This window comes from Jaculus jaculus, chromosome 22 (genome assembly GCF_020740685.1).
Source record: "Jaculus jaculus isolate mJacJac1 chromosome 22, mJacJac1.mat.Y.cur, whole genome shotgun sequence".
Classification (NCBI taxonomy): Eukaryota; Metazoa; Chordata; class Mammalia; order Rodentia; family Dipodidae; genus Jaculus; species Jaculus jaculus.
Window position 1 is genome coordinate 4,717,406 of NC_059123.1, and position 21,920 is coordinate 4,739,325.

Here is a 21,920-nt window from a genome sequence, read left to right on the forward strand (position 1 = left end):
AAGTGGTGGGTTTTTTTTTAATTAATTTATTTATTTATTTGAGAGCGACAGACCCAGAGTGAAAGACAGATAGAGGGAGAGAGAGAGAATGGGCGTGCCAGGGCCTCCAGCCTCTGCAAACGAACTCCAGACGCGTGCACCCCCTTGTGCATCTGGCTAACGTGGGACCTGGGGAATGGAGCCTTGAACCAGGGTCCTTAGGCTTCACAGGCGAGCGCTTAACTGCTAAGCCATCTCTCCAGCCCTAAAGTGGTGGTTTTTTAAAAATTTTTTCCAAGTTGGCTCTCATGCTAGCTCAAGCTGACCTGGAATTCACTATGTAATCTCAGGGTGGCCTCGAACTCATGGCCATCCTCCTACCTCTGCTGCCTGAGTGCTGGGATTAAAGGGGTGCACCACGCCCGGCTTGTTTTTTTTTTTTTTCTTTTTCTGCTCAAGGTATGTACCTGAGCTCATATTCCTTAGCCCCATATAACAGTCATAAGCTGTGGAGGAGGCTTCTGGAGTCCCAGCATATCTATAATGAAATGGGAGGTAGACACAGGAGAACTTCTGGGAAGCTAGCCTGGTGAATGAAGCCCCGAGTCTGCCTCTCACAAGGGGGAAGGAAAGGACCACATGTCACATTTGTTATCTGACTTCTATATGCGTACACACACACACACACACACACACACACACACACACGTGTCACAAGGACACACACACCAAAAAAAAATATGCTGGATGGTAAAGAAGTGCTATTTCATATTTAAGAAAAGCGTTTTTTTTTTTTTTTAACATCAATTATAACATTGGCAGCATGGTGGCTTATGTCACCCTTGGTTGGGATTCATGCATTTTCCACAGTGTTTTGCCTCTATAATTTCTAAAAGGCCCTTAGCTGAAGAGGAAATGCTTTTGTGATTACGAGCTTATTCAATCGGTAGACATTTTCTGAGGAATTACTATGTGATATTTTAGAGACTGGAACAGATTCAGAAAATGGAAGTCTTCGCTCTTGATTGGCGTTTGCATCGAGTGGAAGAGAAAGACATATATTCCACATTAAGACAACAGCTAGTGGTGCAGAGAGCTTCAGCCGGGGGTCTAGGGGGTGCAGTGGAGAGAGTCAGCAGGGAAGGGCCGGCACTGGCTTCATTCATGATCTTCACAGCTGAAGTCATCAAAAGAGATGTTATCAAGGGAAGGGAAAGTTCTTCCCAGTTTTGCCCAGGCGTCATTGCTTCTTGGTGAGTTCAGTATGAATCGGGCTCATTGATTCCATAAAAGCTTCAGTAAGATTTGTGTGTATGCTACAGGCGTGAAATGCATAACTAACCCAACCGACGTTAGTGTGTGAATCATTAGTTTAATTCTTCTCTGATTCACCCGAAGAAGCACTCACACAGAGAAGTGTGCCAGGCACTGCTAAACCTGAGCCTGGCACACGAATCTGGCCTTGGCAGCTTCCCTTGGGTTAGAGGCAGTGTGAGATGGCTGAAGAGGACTTCCTGTGATTGGCACAGCAGCGTTCCTTCAAACCATATCCCTTCAATTGCATGGCAACAGAACCATGCTACAAGACAAGCGCACATGCCCAAAAGGGAGACCTGAAGACAGATATCATGCCATTTCCTAACACATTTTTTTAATGTTTTTTTGTTTATTTTTACTTATTTGAGAGTAACAGAGAGAGAGAGAGAGAAAGAGGCAGATAGAGAGAGAGAGAATGGGCGCGCCAGGGCGTCCAGCCACTGCAAACCAAACTCCAGATGCATGCGCCCCCTTGTGCATCTGGCTAACGTGGGTCCTGGAGAATCGAGCCTTGAACCGGGGTCCTCAGGCTTCACAGGCAAGAGCTTAACCGCTAAGCCATCTCTCCAGCCCTCCTAACACATTTCTAATGCCACGGCCTTTCCGTCTATGCGGTCAAGACTTGGCTAATTACGACAGGAAGAGTGTACAGCTCAAAGCCTTTAGTTCCTGACAGAGCAATTAGGAAGTTAACGACTAGACTGCCCAAGTGGATGTTATCTGTCTTTTTGGTTCTGTGGCATACAAAGATGGAAAACTTAAGCATCATGGGCAATAGACTGCATCTAATTTACCTTTCTATTTTATTAGCATGTTATAAAAACAAACTTGGTAGACCTGTCTGGCTGCATTGAACTGGATAACAAGCTCAAATGAAATTAACAAATAAATATTTCATTTTGAATATATGTAATTTTCCCCCCAGCTTTCTACCAGAATCAGCACTGTTTTGTTTAACTAAGGCTGCCCACACCATAGGATCTTGCCCATTTTCAGATTCCTGCCGTGTCGTTCCCTTGGAAACTTCACCAAGTTTTCCTCAAGGATGTTATCTAGAGCAGGATAGTCTCAACTTCTGCTACTGTTTTGTTTATTTTATACACTTATTTGTGCTCTGGGTCATGTAACATGGGTCTGAGAAAATCAGATACTTATTATTTATATATTTGCGAGGGGAGAGAGAGAGAGAAACAGAGAGAGAGAGAGAGAGAGAGAGAGAGAGAGAGAGGGCGCTCACCAGGACCTCTCACCCCTGCAAACGAACTCCAGACACATGCATCTGGCTTTACATGGGTACCGGGGAATCAAACCCAGGCTGTCAGACGTTGTAAGCAAGCGCCTTTATCAGCTGATCCACCTATCTAGTCAGGGTCTGAGAAAATTCAAATGGGAAGATAAGGGGCCAACAGAGTTTGGCTTGGTCCAAGTTCCTATACAACTCAACTGTATGTAAGAAGTACAACAGCAAAGCCATGCACAAACCCAATAATAACACAAAGGGCATTTCAGTGAAGTTAGAGGATGGCTGGTGGTCCTGGAGTCTCTTTTGGGGGAGTGAGGGGTTTCTTGTGTCTTTATGGAATTTCCCAGCAGTCTTGGGATTACTCTCAGAGGTTGCTTGGTCATCATGGCTCTGAGTGGGCAGAGAATTGTTTATTTAGATCATATTGTTATCGGTGGTAGGTTTTATTTGTGGATTTTGTGTGTGTGTGTGAGAGAGAGAGACAGTCTCAAACTGTAGCCCAAGCTGGCCTCAAATTTACTGACATCTGCCTGTTTCAGTCTCCCTAGGAGCTGGGATTAGAGGTGTGAGCCACAGCACCCAGCCCTGTTGGTGGTGGATTTCAGCCTTACTTTCTGGGTTTTTAAATGTGTGTGTGTGTGTATATATATATATATATATATATATATATATATATATATATATATATTTATATATTTATATATTTATATATTTATATATTTATATATTTATATATTTTTAATTTTATTTAAGAGAGAGAGAGAAGGAGAGAACGGACGCGCAAGGGCCTCTAGCCGCTGCAAAGGAACTCCAGAGCATGTGCCACTGTGTGTGCATGCACTACCTTGTGCATCTGGCTTACATGGGCTCTGGGGAGTCAAACCTGCGTCCTTAGGCTCCACAGGCAGGTGCCTGAACCGCTAAGCCGTCTCTCCAGCCCCCTGTGTGTTTTCTGTTTTCACGCAGCGTTCAGAAGCTGAACGAGTTTCTCTTGAGTGACGAGATTGGGGACGACAGCTGGCGGACAGGGGACGGCGCTGGGCCCTTCGAGCCCTGCAAGAAGCACACTGGCGTGGTAAGTGTCCTTGCCGCAGACGCCGGAAACAGGACAGCCCCAGCTGCGTGTGAATTTTAGTAAGACTGTGTGAAGAAAACTTGTCACCTCTCCTACAAAGCCCCTCTCGAATGTTGACTCAATAGACAAACATACGAGGTTTACCTTTATAAATCATGAAAACAATATCTTTATAAGTGATGCAAGAGTATCTTTATAGGGCTGGAGAGATGGCTTAGCGGTTAAGCGCTTGCCTGTGGAGCCTAAGGACCCCGGTTCGAGGCTCGGTTCCCCAGGTCCCACGTTAGCCAGATGCACAAGGGGGCGCACGCGTCTGGAGTTCGTTTGCAGAGGCTGGAATAAATAAAAATTTTTTAAAAAGTTTTTAAAAAGTATCTTTATAAATCATGTAAATCCCTCCAAAATCATAAAAAATTACTTACATAAATCATAAAAAAATCTATCCCAAGAAGTAAAGTACATGTTCAATTCACAAGAAAGTTGAAATGTTATGTGCTCTAACCTGTATGTGAGCATAATATAAAATAGACTTACTATTCTCACTCTATGCTTTTAGGATATATTTTTGCTTGCAGTACACTTTTTAGTTTAAGACCTGTTCATTGGTAGCATTGGTGTGACGGTCATGTTTGCATTGCTGGCAGAAATCGACCAAGAGCAGCTTTTGGGGGAAACAGATTTATTTGGCTTGTAGACTCGAGGGGAAGCTCAATGATGGCATGAGCAGAGGGTGGACATCACCCCCCCCCCGGCCAACATAAGGTGGACAACAACTACAGGAGAGTGCACCAAACACTGGCAAGGGGACACTGCCTATGACACCCATAAGCCCACCCCCGACAATACACCGCCTCCAGGAGGTGTTAATTCCCAAGTCTCCATCCGCTGGGAACCTAGCATTCAGAGGACCTAAGTTTATGGGGGACACCTGAATCAAACCACCACAGTTGGCTATTTTGATCCACCTAATATAATACATTGCTTATTTTATTTCCATCTGGACACACTGATTTTTATATGCTTTTGTGGCTTAAGAAAATCATAAGATTAGTAAGGAGCTGAGCCAGAATTGTAGAATGTAGTGAGTTCACTCCTCTCTGACACAAATATTTACTCAGTAGCTATGTGAAGTCTGGAAACAGTTGATACTGTTTTGACGTGTATTCCATACTGTAGGAATGAACCATCTGTCATAGACTCACCTGGTTTCCAGACTCACTGGCTGCCTTTCACTTTGTGCCAAGCCCAGGCATGTGGCTCTGAACAAGGCAGCCGACATCTATCCTGTCTCAGTTTGTTTCTTGAAGCAGGAATCAAATGATAAATGATCCTTAAAAAAAAAAAAAAAATCAAGGTCCTGTCACTGTGAGAAGAAGATGAAAGAGAATGTGGGAGAATGGGTGGGATGCAAAGCAGGGTGGTCGTTTGTGGGATGACCCCTCTGAAGAGCCGGTGTTTGGACTGAGGCTGGAAGGAAGGGCAGAAACCACTGCTCTGCACAGGAAGGCTGGGCAGCAGGAAACATCCCAGAGAGCTAAGCTAGCAGCAGGGAATGGACTTGCTTTATTCAAGGCACTATTAAGGCAGTGTGGTTGTGCTCTAGTGAGGAAGGGAACAACAAAACAAAGTAATAATGATTGAGCTTAGATTTCACCATTGGAAGGTCTTCTTATTTACTTACTTCTTCTTTAATCTTTCTAATTTAAAAAAATATTTATTTATTTGCAAGCAGAGAGACAGAGAGAGAACGGGCATGCCAGGACCTCTAGCCACTACAAAGGAACTCCAGATGTGTGTGCCCCTTGTGCATCTGGCTTGCGTGGGTCTTAGGGAATCGGACCAGGATCCTTTGGCTTTGCAGGCAAATGGCTTAACTGCTAAGCCATCTCTCCAGCGTCCTGTAGTTTTTTTTGTTTTTTTTTTTTTTTAAGTTGTTTCTTTGGTCTTCTTCTAAGTTGCTTCCTTGGGCAGGCATAATGTTTGCCTGAGAAGTAACCACTGTGCTTGTTCACACTGACACATGAATGTTTCAAAATGCCTTGGCGATGTGCGGCCCTAGACACGGATATAGAAATGCAGGAAAGAGTGTCTGCATTTTCAGATAGAATGAAAGTCGGATATTTTATTAGAAACAGGCTGATCACACCTTACATCATCTTTATCTACTGGAGAATTGAAAACATCACTTTGCAGAGATACAGGGTGAACAGAGCAAGGTGACCCCGGGACAAGGGAGAGGGAAATCTGAAGAATTTTGTGCACGAGATGAGGGATGGAAGAAAAGTTGAACCGAGAAAAGACTTTGGAAGGAAAGAAGAGTTGCCTTCAGATATACGCAGTATCTCCAGGGTTATTGAAACCAGACTGGACTGCTGTTCTCTCTCAGGGTCATTCGTCACTGCTGATGGGCCAAACCACGAACACCGAGCTTTCTTAAGTGGAGTGAAAAAAGCCATGTGTTTGAGAATAACACCAGTGGAAACCTCTCTTTGAGGGCGCTTAAGATGCTTCATGTTCGGTGAAAGCTTAGAGCTAAGTGGTTTTGGCTCCGGCATCTCCATGGGGAGCGTGACGCCCTCGAGCCAAAGTCTCTTCATATTACATCCGTGGAACTTTGACTCGAGTCTCTGTCAACACGTGTCCTCTCCCACCCTCTTCTCAGCTTTGTGACGATCATGAAGTCACTTATTTTGGATCTGTGGGGACATACTACCATGGGACCCGAGTCTAGAAGACAGTGAATGTTATATGCAGGTATATATGTTATACGTGCTGTGTGCAGAAAATAGGAGCGTAACGGCTCACACAGTTACCCGTGAGAGCTACGGGAAGGAAAAGCAAGTAACGCAAAATTTCGTCAACGCACTCACTCTATTTGTCTTGTTAAGGTCACGGCACGTCTAGTCTGTCCTATGTGACTGAACCTCAGTGAGTCCGTTGCTGTCAATTTTCTGTTTTTTTGGCCTGTGTGTTTATTTGCACGAAGTCTTGGCATAGTTCTCTTTGACAGCTTGATTTTCTGTTGAGACATCAGTTGATGGAAATTGGAAAAGCAATATCTTTCTTGGACCCAAGGAATGATGATTTGTGGACATTCTTAGTTCCCATAGTTGAAAAAAAAATCAGTAGATTTTGCAAATGTCAAACCAATAGTTCCATGCCCCCCACCCCAAAGTTTCACAATGCTAAGCTCCTTTGTTTTTCTAGTTTAGTTCTTAGTATAAAAGTTACTGTTTAGCTTTCATCACATTTATATAGTATTTAAGTGAGGTAGATAATTATTTATGTTGAAATACATCATGGCTAGAGTCCTGGATAAATTTTGAGCTTTTGCAGTGTTCTAGGGGTGAGGAGAGGAAAATTCTGTACAATCTTTTTAGGCCTGTATCTGTACCCTATAAGACTCCTTCACACAGCTGGCTTCCTTTACGAAGGATACGTCATCAGTCAGGAATAACACTGTAACATGTGACATAAACCAGACCGCTATAACACGTTTGCATCTCTTTGTGAAATTACTGCTCATCTCCTGGCTGTCCTATAGCTGACCACTCTCATTTAAGCGAGTGTATCAGATTCATATTACTCATGATTTGATTTGTATCCGATTCAAATTACTCTCAAAGCTTGTCAGTCATATGCTTCTGGAATATTTGCTGCCTTTCTGAGTCTACCAAATGGACTCTGACACGAATCAAGCTAATCACCTGCTCCTAGTACGTCAAGTTTTTATTGTTAGATACACTTTACCCATCTTGCTGGAGAAAACATATTCACAACCTGGTTTGGCACCCAGTGTTTTCCTACTGTCCTTCCCATCTTTGTCTTGGCATTCTTCATGAGAGGCTGACCCTGAATTAACTTGGACATTTTGGCTCGATGGTTTTGCATTATTTGCTTTTTTGGAAAAGCATCAACCTTGTTTATGTTTTCTTAGAACTTAAGCCAAGTGCCATGCAAGTGAATGTCCAGTCGAATCTCATTTGTTTCATGAGTCTTCAACTTCTGCTCTTTCCCATGGGGGTGTAGCATTCAAAAACCATAAACAGGAAGCAGCCTGGAAGATTCCACCTGGACAGCTACGAGCAGTCACGCCGTCTGCGGCCCACAGAGACAGAGGACATTGCAATAAAGGTTGGTTCCCCTCTGGGGTTCTTATGTGCCTAGAAATAATTACGTGACTCTTTGGTAACTGGGGAAGGAGATAGTATATAATGCGTTTCCTCTAGTACATCGGTGTTATAAATCTCCCCCCCCCCTCTCTCTCTCTCTCTCACTGTGTGTGTGTGTGTGTGTGTGTGTGTGTGTGTGTGTGTGTGTGTGTGTGTATTGAGTCAAAGGCCTCTGACCATAAGAACACCAGAGTCCTGGAAACAATCCCACTTAGAAATCATATTAACCAACTCCCCGGCATTGCCCAGGCCAGTCTGAGAGAGCGAGGGAGGCTCAGCTGAGTGGAACCAGAAGCTTCTCTCATTCCCAATCCTCTCCCTGGTTCCTGTTCCCCAGTAGGGCTGTGGGAACGGTAGAAGATCTGTGCTGAAAGGAATAAACTAGTGTGGATCCTACCTCCACCACTCACTTAGGCATGACTTTTGGGCACATTGCTCACCTCAAGGTGTGCCCATGACATTTGAGTGTGTTTGTTCTGATAAAACGAGGTATCATGTGTGAATATTGAAAACGAGCCCTCATAACTCTTAACTTTAGCCATACATTAGAATCACCTAGAAAGCTTATAAAACGCAGATGTGAGACCTGGGCATCCTTTTAAAAGGTAGCTCAGCTTGTCTCTACTCAAGTACCGTGTGCAGGCATGGTATGACCACCTAGGCTATAAAGGAGTGAGAGAGTAGACTGGCACCTGGTTTTTTTTTGGGGGGGGGAGTTGGTGTTTTTTACTCCTCAAATAGGTCTAGATGGCAACTAAATAGTAAGAATGGAAGAAAGCTTTGCTTTTGACACATGTGCATGCATGCATGTGTTTGTGTGTGGTATGTGTGTGCACATGAGTGTTCGTATGAGTGTGGGGCTGCTCATGCATGTGTGTGCGTGTGAGTGTGGGGGTTCATGTCACATGTCCGCCTCCATCACTCTCCTGTGGTTTTTTCAAGTCAGTTTCTCTCATTGAACCTAGAGATTACCAACTTGACTAGACTAACCAGCTAGTACACCTTAGAAATCTGCTCGTCTGTTTCTCTCCAGTTCTGGGATGAAAAGCATGTGTCACCATGCCCAGGACTGATGTGGGTGCTCAAGATCTGAACTCAATTCCTCGTGCCTGCATGAAAAGCACTTTACCCTTTGAGTCACCCTCACAGACCAGCATTTTTCAATTAATTTTTTTTGTTTAGTATAACTTTTGTTCCTGCCTTCTGTAACAATATTTTAGAAACTATATTTTATTTATTATTTTTGGTTACAGGAGATTGACAAAGTTTGGTGTAAAACTTTTTTTTTTTTTTTTTTTTTTTTTTGGTTTTTCAAGGTAGGGTTTTGCTCTAGCCCAGGCTGACCTGGAACTTGCTATGTAGTCTCAGGGTGGCCTCAAACTCATGGAGATCCTCCTACCTCTGCCTCCTGAGTGCTGGGATTAAAGGTGTGCACCACCATGCCCAGCTTTAAAGCTTTATATTTATTGCTTAAAAATTCTTAAGGACCCCAGTTCGAGGCTCGGTTCCCCAGGTCCCATGTTAGCCAGATGTACAAGGGGGCGCACGCGTCTGGATTTCGTTTGCAGAGGCTGGAGGCCCTGGCGCACCCATTCTCTCTCTCTCCCTCTATCTGTCTTTCTCTCTGTGTCTATCGCTCTCAAATAAATAAATAAATAAATAATTCTTGTGGGCTGGAGAGATGACTTAGTGGTTAAGGCACTTGCCTGCGAAGACGAAGGACCCATGTTTGACTTCCCAGATCCCGTGTAAGGCAGACACAAGAGGTGGCACGCGTGCACAAGGTTACACATGTGTCTCCAGTTCCTTTACAGTAGCTGGAAGTGCTGGTGTGCCAATTTTCTCTCTCTCACTCTGTCTCATAAAAAAGGCCAGTCTGTGGCTGAAGAGATGACTTAGCCATTAAGGTACTTGCCTGCAAAGCCAAAGGACCCAGGTTTGATTCCCCATGACCCACATAAACCAGATGCACAAGGGGGCACACACATCTGGAGTTCATTTGCAGTAGCTGGAGGCCCTGGCGTGCCCATTCTCTCTCTCTACCTGCCTAGTTCTCTCTCTCTCTCTCAAATAAATAAAGAAAAATAAAATATATTTTAAGAGATTTTAAAAAGGCCAGTCTGTTGGGTCTGCCTCAAAAAAATTCTTGTGAAGTAGGAATTACGCAATGTCCATTTGCCATTCTAACATGATCAAGTCAATGTCACATAGCACATTACTATGGCTTTACAGTCATTTCTATTAGCTCCCAAACATTTCCACAAAACCCAAAAACATCGTTATAAGCAATTGCTTCTTAGTCAATATTCCACTTCTGGTCACCAATCCATATTTTGTTTTTATGGAATTACCTTTTCTGGATATTTCATATGCAGGGGATCGTACAATGGGTGTTTTTTTAAGTGTCTGCCTGGCTCTTGCCTTTAAATTTTTGATGCCTTCTTTCTCTATATCCTTGATACTTACTCCTATCTATCCCACCCTTGGCCCAATCCCTGGCTCCTGCTACTACAATGCCAGTTCTGTGCTTGGGGGGTGTCTGAGCGTTCTCATGTCCATGTCAAATGTGCTGTGTTGTGTGGTCAGGAACACCTATATGCTTATATTTTAAAAAAATTTACTTATGGGATGGGGAAATGGCTTAGCAGTTAAGACATTTGCCTGCGAAGTCTAAGCACCCAGGTTCGATTCCCCAGGACCCACATAAGCCAGATGCACAAGAGGGTGCATGCATCTGGAGTTCATTTGCAGTGGCTGGGGGCCCTGGAATGCCCCTTCTCTCTCTCTGCTTCTTCCTTTCTCTCTATAATAAATAAAGATATAAACTTTTAAAAACGTAGCATCTCTCAAATAAATAAATAAAAATATGTTTAAAATTTTTCCTTACATGTAATCTGCTCCTTCTAACAGCCTGTGTTCTGTTGTGTCTGCCTCTGATCACTGGTGATTCACTTACCTCTAGCAATGACACAGCTGGCTGGAGTAGAGGGTTTGGCTTAGCTCTCTGTCTTCCCTGGGTCGCAAACTCTGCTATGATCATGATCAATGTGCTTTTCCTTATGTGAGTGTGTTTAAATTGTGTGTGTGTATGTGTGTGTGTGTGCGCGCGCGTGCGCGCGTCTGTGTTTGTTGATTTTTCCAAGGTCAAATGACAAGTTAGGGAAGCCAGATTTTTACCTTGCTGGTGGAAAAACATAAGGGCATATTTTGCACCAGACAGGAAGTGATGAAATGGAAGTACAGATTGTCACAGGGAGAATTAAAGCTAGCTTTCCACTTCTCTTGAATGCAACTCTTCCCTCTTTCCCTTCTGCTTGCTCCTGATCAGGCAATAACCTGACATTCCTCTAGCTTTTCCCTGCTGCTCACAGACTGTCTGTCCCTCTCACACTCTGGTGACACTTTTCTGCCACATCCCAAATCCATGGTCAGACACCTTTTTTCTTTCTTTGTATTTTAAAACTTTTCATATATGATATATTGACATATTCCCCACTCCCTTCCCCATTCTGCCTTACCCCCCACTTTTCTTTCTGTTCCCATTACTCTGCCCTGTTCTCATAGGCAATGTTATTTCTACTTTCATGTCTCTATGCATATATGATTATATGTGACTATATCAAACCTAAGAATCACAGAAGAGAGAAACGGGCTTAATTTGCTTCATGTGATTATCTTTAGTTGTGTCTACTTCCGCAAAATGACACAACTTCGTTCTTCTTTATGGCTCAAAAGTAACATTGTGTGTGTGTTGCCAGATTTTCATTATCCATCCCTCTCTTGTTGGACACCTAGGTTGGTTCCATCACTTAGCTATTATTACCAGCACTGTGGTAAACGTTGGTGTGCAAGTCTTTGTGATAAGCTAACTTGGAGTCCTTTGGATAAATCACCAGGGGTGGTATGGTAGATCTGTTTCTAGTTTATGTGTGTATGGGTGTATGCATGTCCTGTATGTGTGTGTGTGTGTGTGTGTGTGTGTGTGTGTGAGAGAGAGAGAGAGAGAGAGAGAGAGAGAGAGAGAGAGAGAGAGAACATCCTCTGGGTTATAAGTCTTCACTTCCCACCTTGTTCGGAAAGTGTCTCTTGCCACTGTGAACACAAGACTGGCCGGCCTAGGAGCTCCAGGATCCTCCCCACTTGGCCTCCAAATGCTGGAGGCGCACTGGGGTTATGGAAGTGCAGATGTGCCACTTGTGTCTGGCTTCACACGGGCTTGGAGAACTGAATTCCAGTCAGAAGGCTAGGGCAACAAAGGCTTCTAACCACTGAGCCACCTCCCCAGCCTGCTCTCTGGGTGAAAGGACACCCTCCAGCTCCACTCTGCACACTTTCTCTGAGTCCCGCTTGTCATTCAGCCACAAAACCATCAGCCTCCGCCCTAGCCAGCTCAGGTCCTTGGTTTCTGCAGCAGCACATTCCATATTTTTCTGATCTTAGACGTGTTCTCACTCTGTTCTTTACCCAGATGTGTATTCAGTATAGTGTACAAAAACTCGCTAAAAGCCCAGTTCTTCCAAAAAGCGTTCGGTTCATCTCAGAGATGAGTGGTTTCCTTTCAGACCTGCTGTGACTCTTACAGCCCACCCCTCTGTTGGGTGCAGAGCCCACGCCCTTGGTGTATTTTGTCTATCAGCTCTGTGCAACTTCATAATAGCCTGAGGCCTGAGACTTGCTTCAGCTGTGGGCAGTATAGTGTGTACAAACCAAGATGGTCATGAACTCACCAGGCGATGGAGTCTTACGGTACTGGGATGGCCTATGCAGGTCTGTCAGTGACAAAAGCATTATGTAGCATGTGACTTTCTGTTTTTCCATAGCTGGTTTATTCATCTGATCGCAAGATCCAGGGAAGCAGGGATGATGTCTTACAGATTCTTTGTAGACTACCCCAGTCCCAGCACAGTCCATCCGGAGTTGGTGCCTAGCCAATATTTATAAAGCGATCAATAATTCAGCCTTTCCAGGCCTCCCTCCTGCCATGAGCTTCACAAACAATTAAGTGATGGATTTTAAATACTGCACCGCACGTTTTATAAAAAATGTAAAACTCCCCACCAAGGCTCAGGGAATGTTGCACAAGAGGTGATAGAAAGAATGCAAGAGCCAAAGGATGGGAAAGAGCCCTTTGAATGTTGTATTTTGGACATGAGGTAGTTACTGCATACATGACCTCACAGTGGCTTATTACCTGAACCATATTGTATCTATCAATGTGTCGTCATGGATGATAGTGGAGGGCAAAAAGAAAAATGAAGCCATCAAAGTAGGGCTGGAAAGATGGCTTAGGGATTAAGGCACTTGCCTATGAAGCCTACAGACCCAGGTTCACTTCCCCAGTACCCACATAAGCCAGATGCACAAGGTGGCACATGTGCCTGGAGTTCATTTGCAAAGGCTAGAGGCCCTGGCATGCCCAATTTCTCTTTATCTGTCTCTTTCTTTGTCTCTATCTTTCTCAAGTAAATAAATAAATAAAATATTTTGAAAATGATGTCAAAATAGTAGAGGGATAAAGGGATTCAATGGAAGGAGTACAAGGAAGAGGGGATAGGAGAGAGTGAAGGAAGGGGATTAATAACGTACATTATGCACCTGTGTAGAAGTTATTAATAACAAGTTATCCTAAGACATGCAAACCTTACATGTCGACCTAGGGAAAAACCCCATCAAGTCTTTTCAAGCAGATGCTTTCCTTGCATACTGTTTTATAATTTGAAAGGCTATTGATTTGTAAAATTTTCTAAATAATAAGCTGCTTAAAACCTTCATCCTTTCTGGCCTTGGAATGCTGTACTTACTGAGCAGTACTGCAGCCGCTTTACATTACTGGGACAAACATCTGAGCAGAAGCTGCATGTGGGAAGAAAGGGTCCGTTTCAGCCATACAGACTCCAGGGGAAGTTCCATCAGGGAGAAGGAAGCCAGCTCACTTCTGTAGATCCACAACAGAAAGAGAGAGAGAGAAAAAAAAAAAAAAAAAAAAAAAAAAACCAGTAGCTAGCAAGCACAAATAGCCAGAGCTCAAAATGACTCTACACACCCAGGGGGGCGAGAATTCAATAGCTGCCCTCAGCAACACACCTCTTTCCAAGCAGGGTTCTGCGCACTGGACACTCAAATTGCAAGCTCAATCTCAATCAAAAATACCTCAGGATACGTGTGTGTTCCAACCATCACAAAGAATGAGAGATTTCTTTGGTTCAGTTTCCCCTGACTTTTCAAGTAATTTCCCTCCTCTTTTCTAGTTCATCCTCTTAATTATTGGGTTTTGTTATGTTTCCTTTCTTTTTCCATTTTTGTGACCATTTTGTAAATATGTGCACATCAAGTCACTTTCAGCCTGTTAAAATAAACTGGTGAGGTCAGCGTATCTTTGCTGACGATTCGAATTTCTGTTGCTTCATTTCCGTTAATTTCCTGCTCTTTTTAGTCCGTGAGTAATAAACCTATACTGTTCAGAAACCTCACTTGTCACATAACCTTCTTCAGCTAATGGTAATTTTGTTGGACTAATCTCTGGCATTTGAGGGATTATCTACTAGTGACAACATAATCAATGTATTTATTTTTTGGAAAATAATTTAGATGACATCTTTTTTTGTTGTTGTTTTGTTTTGGTTGTTCAAGGTAGTGTCTCACTTTAGCTCAGGCTGACCTGGAGTTCACTATGTAGTCTCAGGGTGGCCTCAAACTCCTGGTGATCCTCCTACCTCAGCCTCCCAGATGCTAGGATTAAAGACGTGCACCACCATGCCCACCTGCATGATATCTTTTGAAGAACACACATGTGTGAATGATCAATAAACTCAGATTTTCAAAAAGTGCTATTATTTTTAGCACTCTTCATAATATTACTAATTTGAAAAACATCCTATCTCCTCCATTCTTCCTTGGTTATTCATTCATATCAGTAAATAGTTATAATTTTCAACTAGATTTATTTTTGTTTTTATTTATTTATTTGAGAAAGAGAATAGGTGGGTAGAGAAAGACAGAGAGAGAATGGGCATGCCAGGGCCTCCAGCTGCTGCAAAGTAACTCCAGATGTGTGCACCCCTTTGTGCATCTGGCTTACATGGGTTCTGGGGAATCGAGCCTGGGTCCTTTGGCTTTGTAGGCAAGTGCCTTAATTGCTAAGCCATCTCTCCAGCCACACACACACACACACACACACACACACACACACACACACACACATATTTACCAGCGTACTTAGTTTATGTTTAAAGTTTCAACTCTTCAGAACTTATATTTTATATAATTATATAAATATAAATTATATATTATATAAATTAATTTTAGCTGTTCTCTAGTACTGTATATATGACTTAACTTCTATATTATTTTTTTTTCTAGGTGACAAATGGATATTTTTCATGGGGCAGTGGTTTGGCTACATTATCCAATATAGACATTCGAATTCCAACAGGTAAGACTCATTTTTTATGGACTTTTATAACTCTTTAATTATAGATACAATCGTTTTCCAGGATAACTGAGCCTAATTAACTGTTCACTTGATGATTTCTACCACGAAAGTAATGAAATTCTTGATTTATCTCTGGTTTGAAAAAACAAGTTTTAAAGAAAGACGGCATTAAAAAAAAAAAAACAGAATGATGATAACATTTTCAAGTACAAAAGTCTCAGCTATCCAGTCATTTTGTTTTTCTATTAATTTGCTTATTTGTGCATTTTTGTGCATTTGGCCGGAGCTCATCAGGAAGCCTACACTGGCTGGCCAGCAAGTCTGACATCCTCCTATCTTCGTTTCCCTGATGCTGGGGTTTCTAGCACTGGCCACCATGCCTGGCAATTTTATGTGGGCTCTAGAGTTCAAATTTAGTTCCTCACATGATTGCACGGCAGCTATTTTATTATCTCCACAACCCTCTTATTTTCTTCTCTTTTTTTGTTTATTTATTTGAGAGCGACAGACAGAAAGAAAGAGGCAGATAGAGAGAGAGAGAGAGAGAGAGAGAGAGGGAGAGAATGGGCACACCAGGGCCTCCAGCCACTGCAAATGAACTCCAGATGCATGCACCCCCTTGTGCATCTGGCTAACATGGGTCCTGGGGAACTGAGCCTCAAACCGGGGTCCTTAGGCTTCACAGGCAAGCGCTTAACCGCTAAGCCATCTCTCCAGCCCTTACTTTCAAGTTTTATTGAGATATAGCTGATGTACAAAACTCTCATCTCTTTAGTGTTTATACATTAGAGAGTTTGGATGTATGCCTATGATAAAACCATCACTATCAAGGGGCTAAATATATAACCAGCGCAGCAAGTCTCCTTTATGTTGTTATTTTTTTAATTGATAATTTTTATAATGAAAGTAATGTAATTTGATCATAACCTCCTCCCAATGCCTTCTTTTGTCTTAATGATTTTTTATCCAGTAGTTTCTCTTTGGCTTTTTCATAGGATCTTAAGTTTTGGTTAATTCCTCCTTCCCCAAATCCAATCTCCTATCTTGACTCAATTTTTAACTTTTCTACCCCTGGTATTCATTCTTTCCTTCTACTTTTGATGGCAGTTACACAAATCCATAGGTTGCTTTGGGAAATATAGGCATTTTATCACTGTTAGTTTGTCAAATACATGAACATGGGGTATATTTCTATTTTGTTTTCTTCCATTTATTTCATCTCTCTTTTCTAGATTTTTACTGCACAGTTCTTTCTTCTTCTTGATATTTATATGCTAATAACATACTTCCAAAAAAGAAAATGGAGAAAATAACACTATGTGTAGTACCATTAGAAAAGTAACATAAAATCCAGGCGTGGTGGTGCACACCTTTAATCCCAGCACAGAGGTAGGAGGATCACCATGAGTTCCAGGCCACCCTGAAACTAAATAGTGAATTCCAGGTCAGCCTAGGCTAGAGTGAGACCAAATAAACAACAACAACAACAAAAAAACAATAACATAATATTTATGAGTAATGATGTTCTTTAAAATGCTTGAATAATTGAATAGAAATATATGGTCAGCATAGACTAATTTGTGGTCAGTGGCTTAGGACTTGTCATGCACGCAAGTCAAGGTGATAAATCAGAATATTGGTAACTTAGTCAAAATCACTTTGGGGTTAGGGAGATGGCTTAGTGATTAAAGGCACTTGTTTGCAAAGCCTAATGGCCCAGTTCCCATGTAAAGCCAGGTGCACAAGGGAATGCATGCACTTGAAGTTTGTTTGCCGTGGTGTACCCATGTTCATTTTCTCTATCTCTTTTCCTCTCTTAAATAAATTGTAAAACATTTTGATTACAATCATAAATTTTATCAAAACTGCCTTTTACTTCTAAGTGAATTGAGTAACAAATCTAAAACCCATCTAGATTATTTAAGGAATTCTATCATTGCCCTCTTGAGTAAAGATAGCGACTTTAAGTTTTTTTAAATAGCCAATCAAAACCTGTGTATTTTTAGCTTTCCTTTTACAAAAAGGACAGAGGAAAAGAGTAGCTTAGATTATTATTGCTTGAAATCAAGCTGTGCTGTTGACTGAAACATTAACCCTGTGTAAATATGTTTTCATTTCCTTCTTTTGTTTTTTGAACTTATTTTAGTAATGTTGTTTTATTTATTATTTATTTGGCTTTTCAAGGTAGGATTTCACTCTAGTCCAGGCTGACCTGGAATTCACTCTGTAGTCTTAGGGTGGCCTTGAACTCATGGCGATCCTCCTAGCTCTGCCTCCCGAGTGCTGCGACTAAAGGCGTCCATCTTGTTTTATTTTTATAAGAATGCATCTCCCTGTATGGTTCTGCTTCGCCTGGAGCTCACTACATAGGCCAAGCTGGCCTTAAGCTTGCATCTCCCTCCTGCCTCTGCTTTCCTGGAGTTAGAATCACGCCACCATGTTTGGCTTTTTGGAGAATTCCTTCTCATCTTGTTGCTATCCTTTGTTTTGTTTCTCTAGGGCAGTTAACCATGATTGTGGGCCAAGTGGGATGTGGGAAATCTTCTCTTCTCCTTGCCATCCTTGGTGAGATGCAGACCTTGGAAGGAAAAGTTCACTGGAGCAAGTATGTGTGGTTTTCATTGATTTCTGTTGTTTTGGCGCATATCTGACAAGCTTCCAGGGGAAGCCTTAGTTAGAGCTATAGTTCTCAATGTCTTTGGAAATCATCATAGATTTTTATAAAAATTGCCGTAAACTGCAAATGTCATGAATAAAGAGAATAAAACAATCCATCATTGAGGTTTATAACAGGACAAATTAGTATGTTGTTGAGGTAAATGTTAGGTTGGGATGGTAAAGACAGATTTTCAAATGTAAACGAGTCATCCTCAAAGAGGCAACTTAAAATTCATTGCATGATGGGCTGGAGAGATGGCTTAGCCATTAAGCGCTTGCTTGTGAAGCCTAAGGACCCTGGTTCAAGGCTTGATTCTCCAGGACCCACATTAGCCAGATGCACAAGGGGGTGCAGGCATCTAGAGTTCGTTTGCAGTGGCTGGAGGCCCTGGTGTGCCCATTCTCTCCCTCTCTCTCTCTCTCAATCTCTCTCTCTCTGCCTCTTTCTGTCTCTGTCACTCTCAAATATATAAATAAAAATGCACAAAAATGTTTTTAAAAAATTCATTGCATTACAAAGAAGTTATGGAAAGTATGCATTCTTTGTAATGCTTCACTGCAAATGGACCTTTAAGGATTTGACGGACCTTTAAGGGTTTGATGTCTAGAGAGCAAATATTCAATAATCTTTTTCAGTGTCTTCATATTAGGTTGAAAATTAGTATTATGTCATACATAATTACATCTTGGAATCTAGTCAGTGATAGGCAAGCCAGAATAGCATGTGAAACAACTCTGAAAAATATGGAAAAGCTGTCCAATCCAGTGCTTATTCTACATAGTAGAATGCTTGGAGGGACTCTCCAAAGTACATTGCTGTACTAAAAGTGATTTAGAACAATAATAATGTGAAATTTAGTAAAAAAAAAAAAAGAAAGAAAAGAAAAAAAGAGCAAATCCTTAGTTTGGCCTACACAGTAGACTCCTCATAAGTACTTTATGAAGAATGTACCTGTAGATTTTCTAAACATATTAGACTGTTGTCTGGTGGTTCTTACTCAGGTGTGTTTCTGTCCCTGAAGAGCTGGTAATTGTCGGGAGAGGTACCCATGAATTAGGCTACTGTCATCTAGCAGGTAGACGGCAAGCAACTTAAATGAGTGCGAAAGCCCCCACAGCAAAGAATTAGTTGTCCAAAATAGTACTCGTGACATGTTGGAAAACCTTGCTGTAAGGTTCCTAGTTTTGTAGCAGTAGTCATGAGCGGATGGGTCCGCTGCCATGCACATTGGCTTCTCTTGGAGAGAGTTTCGTCTGACTAACGTTCTACTGAAGGTGCAGGTGGAGTCTAGACATGGACCAACTGAATTCATGCAGTCAAAGACCAGGGCTAACAAAATTTCTTCATTTCGGGAGAGGAAAGTAAATAACCGCCCACATTGCTATTTGGTTAAACATATTGCTATGTGTGAGATTGGTGGTCTTCGCGAATTAAAGATCGTAACATTTTTCACAGAAAATGTTAGTGAGAGAACGAATGGAGGATGAAGATCTACATATTTCTCTGTACCTACCTTTTCTGTCTTTCTCTAAAACGATTCCATTGACAGCACCTTAATTTCTTCTTTGGCAGGAAGCACACATGGCCCTTCTAATGAGAGGGTCTCGGATGAAGACCCTCATAGGCTGCCTTGCATTTTCAAAACATAGCTGATTCACGCCCTGTCCTCTGTCACAGTGGTCTTTATTTACAACTTCTGCACATGCCATTGCTCTCCATTAAAAATCACAGTGCTAGGATGGAGAGATGGCTTAGTGGTTAACGCACTTGCCTGCAAAGCCAAAGGACACAGGTTCGATTTCCCAGGACCCACCTAAATCCAGATGCTCAAGGAAGCACATATGTTTGGAGTTCTTTTACAGTGGCGAGAGGCCCTGGCATATCCATTTTTTTCTTTCTCTCTCAAATAAATAAATAAATTTAATTTAATTTAAAAATATTTTTTAAAAGTTATATTTATAGTCCTATAGCCTCTCAAACAATGGGGACCTTTCTGTTTTTAAAAGAGGACTCCAAGCCGGGCATGGGGGTGCACTGCTCACTTTTCTCACCTTTGGGCGTCTGCCTGACATGGGACCTGGAGAGTTGAACATGGGACCTTAGCCTTCGCAGGCAAGTGCCTTACCCACTAAGCTGTCTCTCCAGCCCCTTGATTAATTTTTTTAAGTAAATAAAAACAGGAAAGGACAAGATTCCTATCAGAACAAATAATAGATGATTTTCATGATTAGTTACCTCTAGGCCATCTCTCCAGCCCCGATATTCCTCTTCTTCTGACCTTTCCACACATGATTAAGATCACTAGCATTGATTGATCTCCTTTAAGGTCTGGGAGACCATAAAATCACATGTGCCTGTGCATGTGGGTGCGCATGTGTGTGGGGGTACATATGAAAGGCCAGAGAGTGACATCAGGTATCTTTCTCAATAGTTATCTTCCACCTTATTTTTTGAGGCAGGATCTTGCCTTGAACCCTATTGCTACATGAGCAAGCTAGCAAGCCACAGGGATTCTCCTATCTCTGCCCCTCCGAGTGCGGGAATGACGGGCACACATGTCTGTGCCTGGCTTTTACATGGGAATCCAAATCTGGTACTCATGCTTGGATAAACTCTTTACTGACAGCATCTCCCTAGCCCGAAAGCATACTTTAAAAATATTTTTTTGTTTATTTTTATTTGAAAGCAGCAGAGAGAGAGAGAGAAAGAGGCAGAGAGAGAGAATGGGTGTGTCAGGGCCTCTAGCCACTGCAAACGAATTCCAGACGCATATTTCCCCCCCCCCTTGTGCATCTGGCTAACGTGGGTCCTGGAGAATCGAGCCTTAAACCGGGGTCCTTATGCTTCACAGGCAAGCACTCAACCACTAAGCCATCTCTCCAGCCCCATACTTTTTTTTTTAATTTATTTATTTATTTATTTATTTGAGAGCGACAGACACAGAGAGAAAGACAGATAGAGGGAGGGAGAGAGAATGGGCGCGCCAGGGCTTCCAGCCTCTGCAAACGAACTCCAGACGCGTGCGCCCCCTTGTGCATCTGGCTAACGTGGGACCTGGGGAACCGAGCCTCGAACCGGGGTCCTTAGGCTTCACAGGCAAGCACTCAACCGATAAGCCATCTCTCCCGCCCCATACTTTCATGTATTGGCTTCATAGTCCTGCCCCTGGACCTCCTCCCCTATTTCTATTTGATCAATATCCTCTTCCCTCGTTCTCCCTCACTGACCCCCTTTCCTTTCTCGTACCCACAGCTGTCTGCAGCTGCTCTCCACCCCTTTCCTTTCTGCGTCTAGGCATGTGTATGTTCAGGCATGTAGCGGCCAGAGGACAACGTCTAGTATCTTTTCTCAGACACCATTCATCCTTTCTTTTTATTTTATTTTATTTTATTTATTTATTTGAGAGAGAGAATGGCGTGCCAGGGCCTCCAGCCACTGCAAACAAACTCCAGACACATGCACCACCTTGTGCATCTGGCTTATGTGGGTCCTGGGGTATTGAACCAAGGTCCTTTGGCTTTGCAGGCAAGAACCTTAACCGCTAAGCCATCTCTCCAGCCCCCATTGACCTTTTTTTGAGAGAGGGTCTCTCATTTGGTTTGGAGCTTAACAAATAGGGATAGACTGGCTGGTCGGCGAGATCCAGGGATTCTCCTGCGTCTGTCTCCTCAGACTGGAATTACAAGTGCGTGCCATCATGCCTGGCTTTTCTTCTGTGGGTCCTGGGTATAGAACTCAGGTCTCCATGTGTGCATGGCAAGTGCTTTAACAACTGAGTTGTCTTCTCAGCATTTCACATACCCCCCCCCACACACACACACCTTTCCTTTATAGAGAAAGAAAATAGTGGCTTCGCTCCTCATCTGCAATTCCTCACGTTCCCTTCTTGCCTCCGTCCTGTGCGGTCTGGGTTCTACCACTCACCCTCCAGTGACACGCTCCTTAGCAAGGCTGTCAGTGGCACACTTGCTAAGTGCATGGGACACTTGACCTTACTTGGCCTCTTGGCCACTTGACATTGTTACCAACTCCTTCCTCACTCA

General features: G+C 42.7%; 1 protein-coding gene across 1 annotated transcript in view; it reads left to right on the forward strand.

Moving 5' to 3' along the window:
* Positions 1–21,920, forward strand: part of Abcc9 (ATP binding cassette subfamily C member 9) — a 134,349-nt gene that overhangs the window by 42,960 nt on the left and 69,469 nt on the right. The window contains exons 16-19 of the mRNA XM_045139497.1: positions 3,506–3,614; positions 7,644–7,748; positions 15,146–15,218; positions 17,718–17,823. Of these exons, the coding sequence (XP_044995432.1) occupies positions 3,506–3,614; positions 7,644–7,748; positions 15,146–15,218; positions 17,718–17,823 (393 nt within the window). The remainder of the gene's footprint in view (positions 1–3,505; positions 3,615–7,643; positions 7,749–15,145; positions 15,219–17,717; positions 17,824–21,920) is intronic.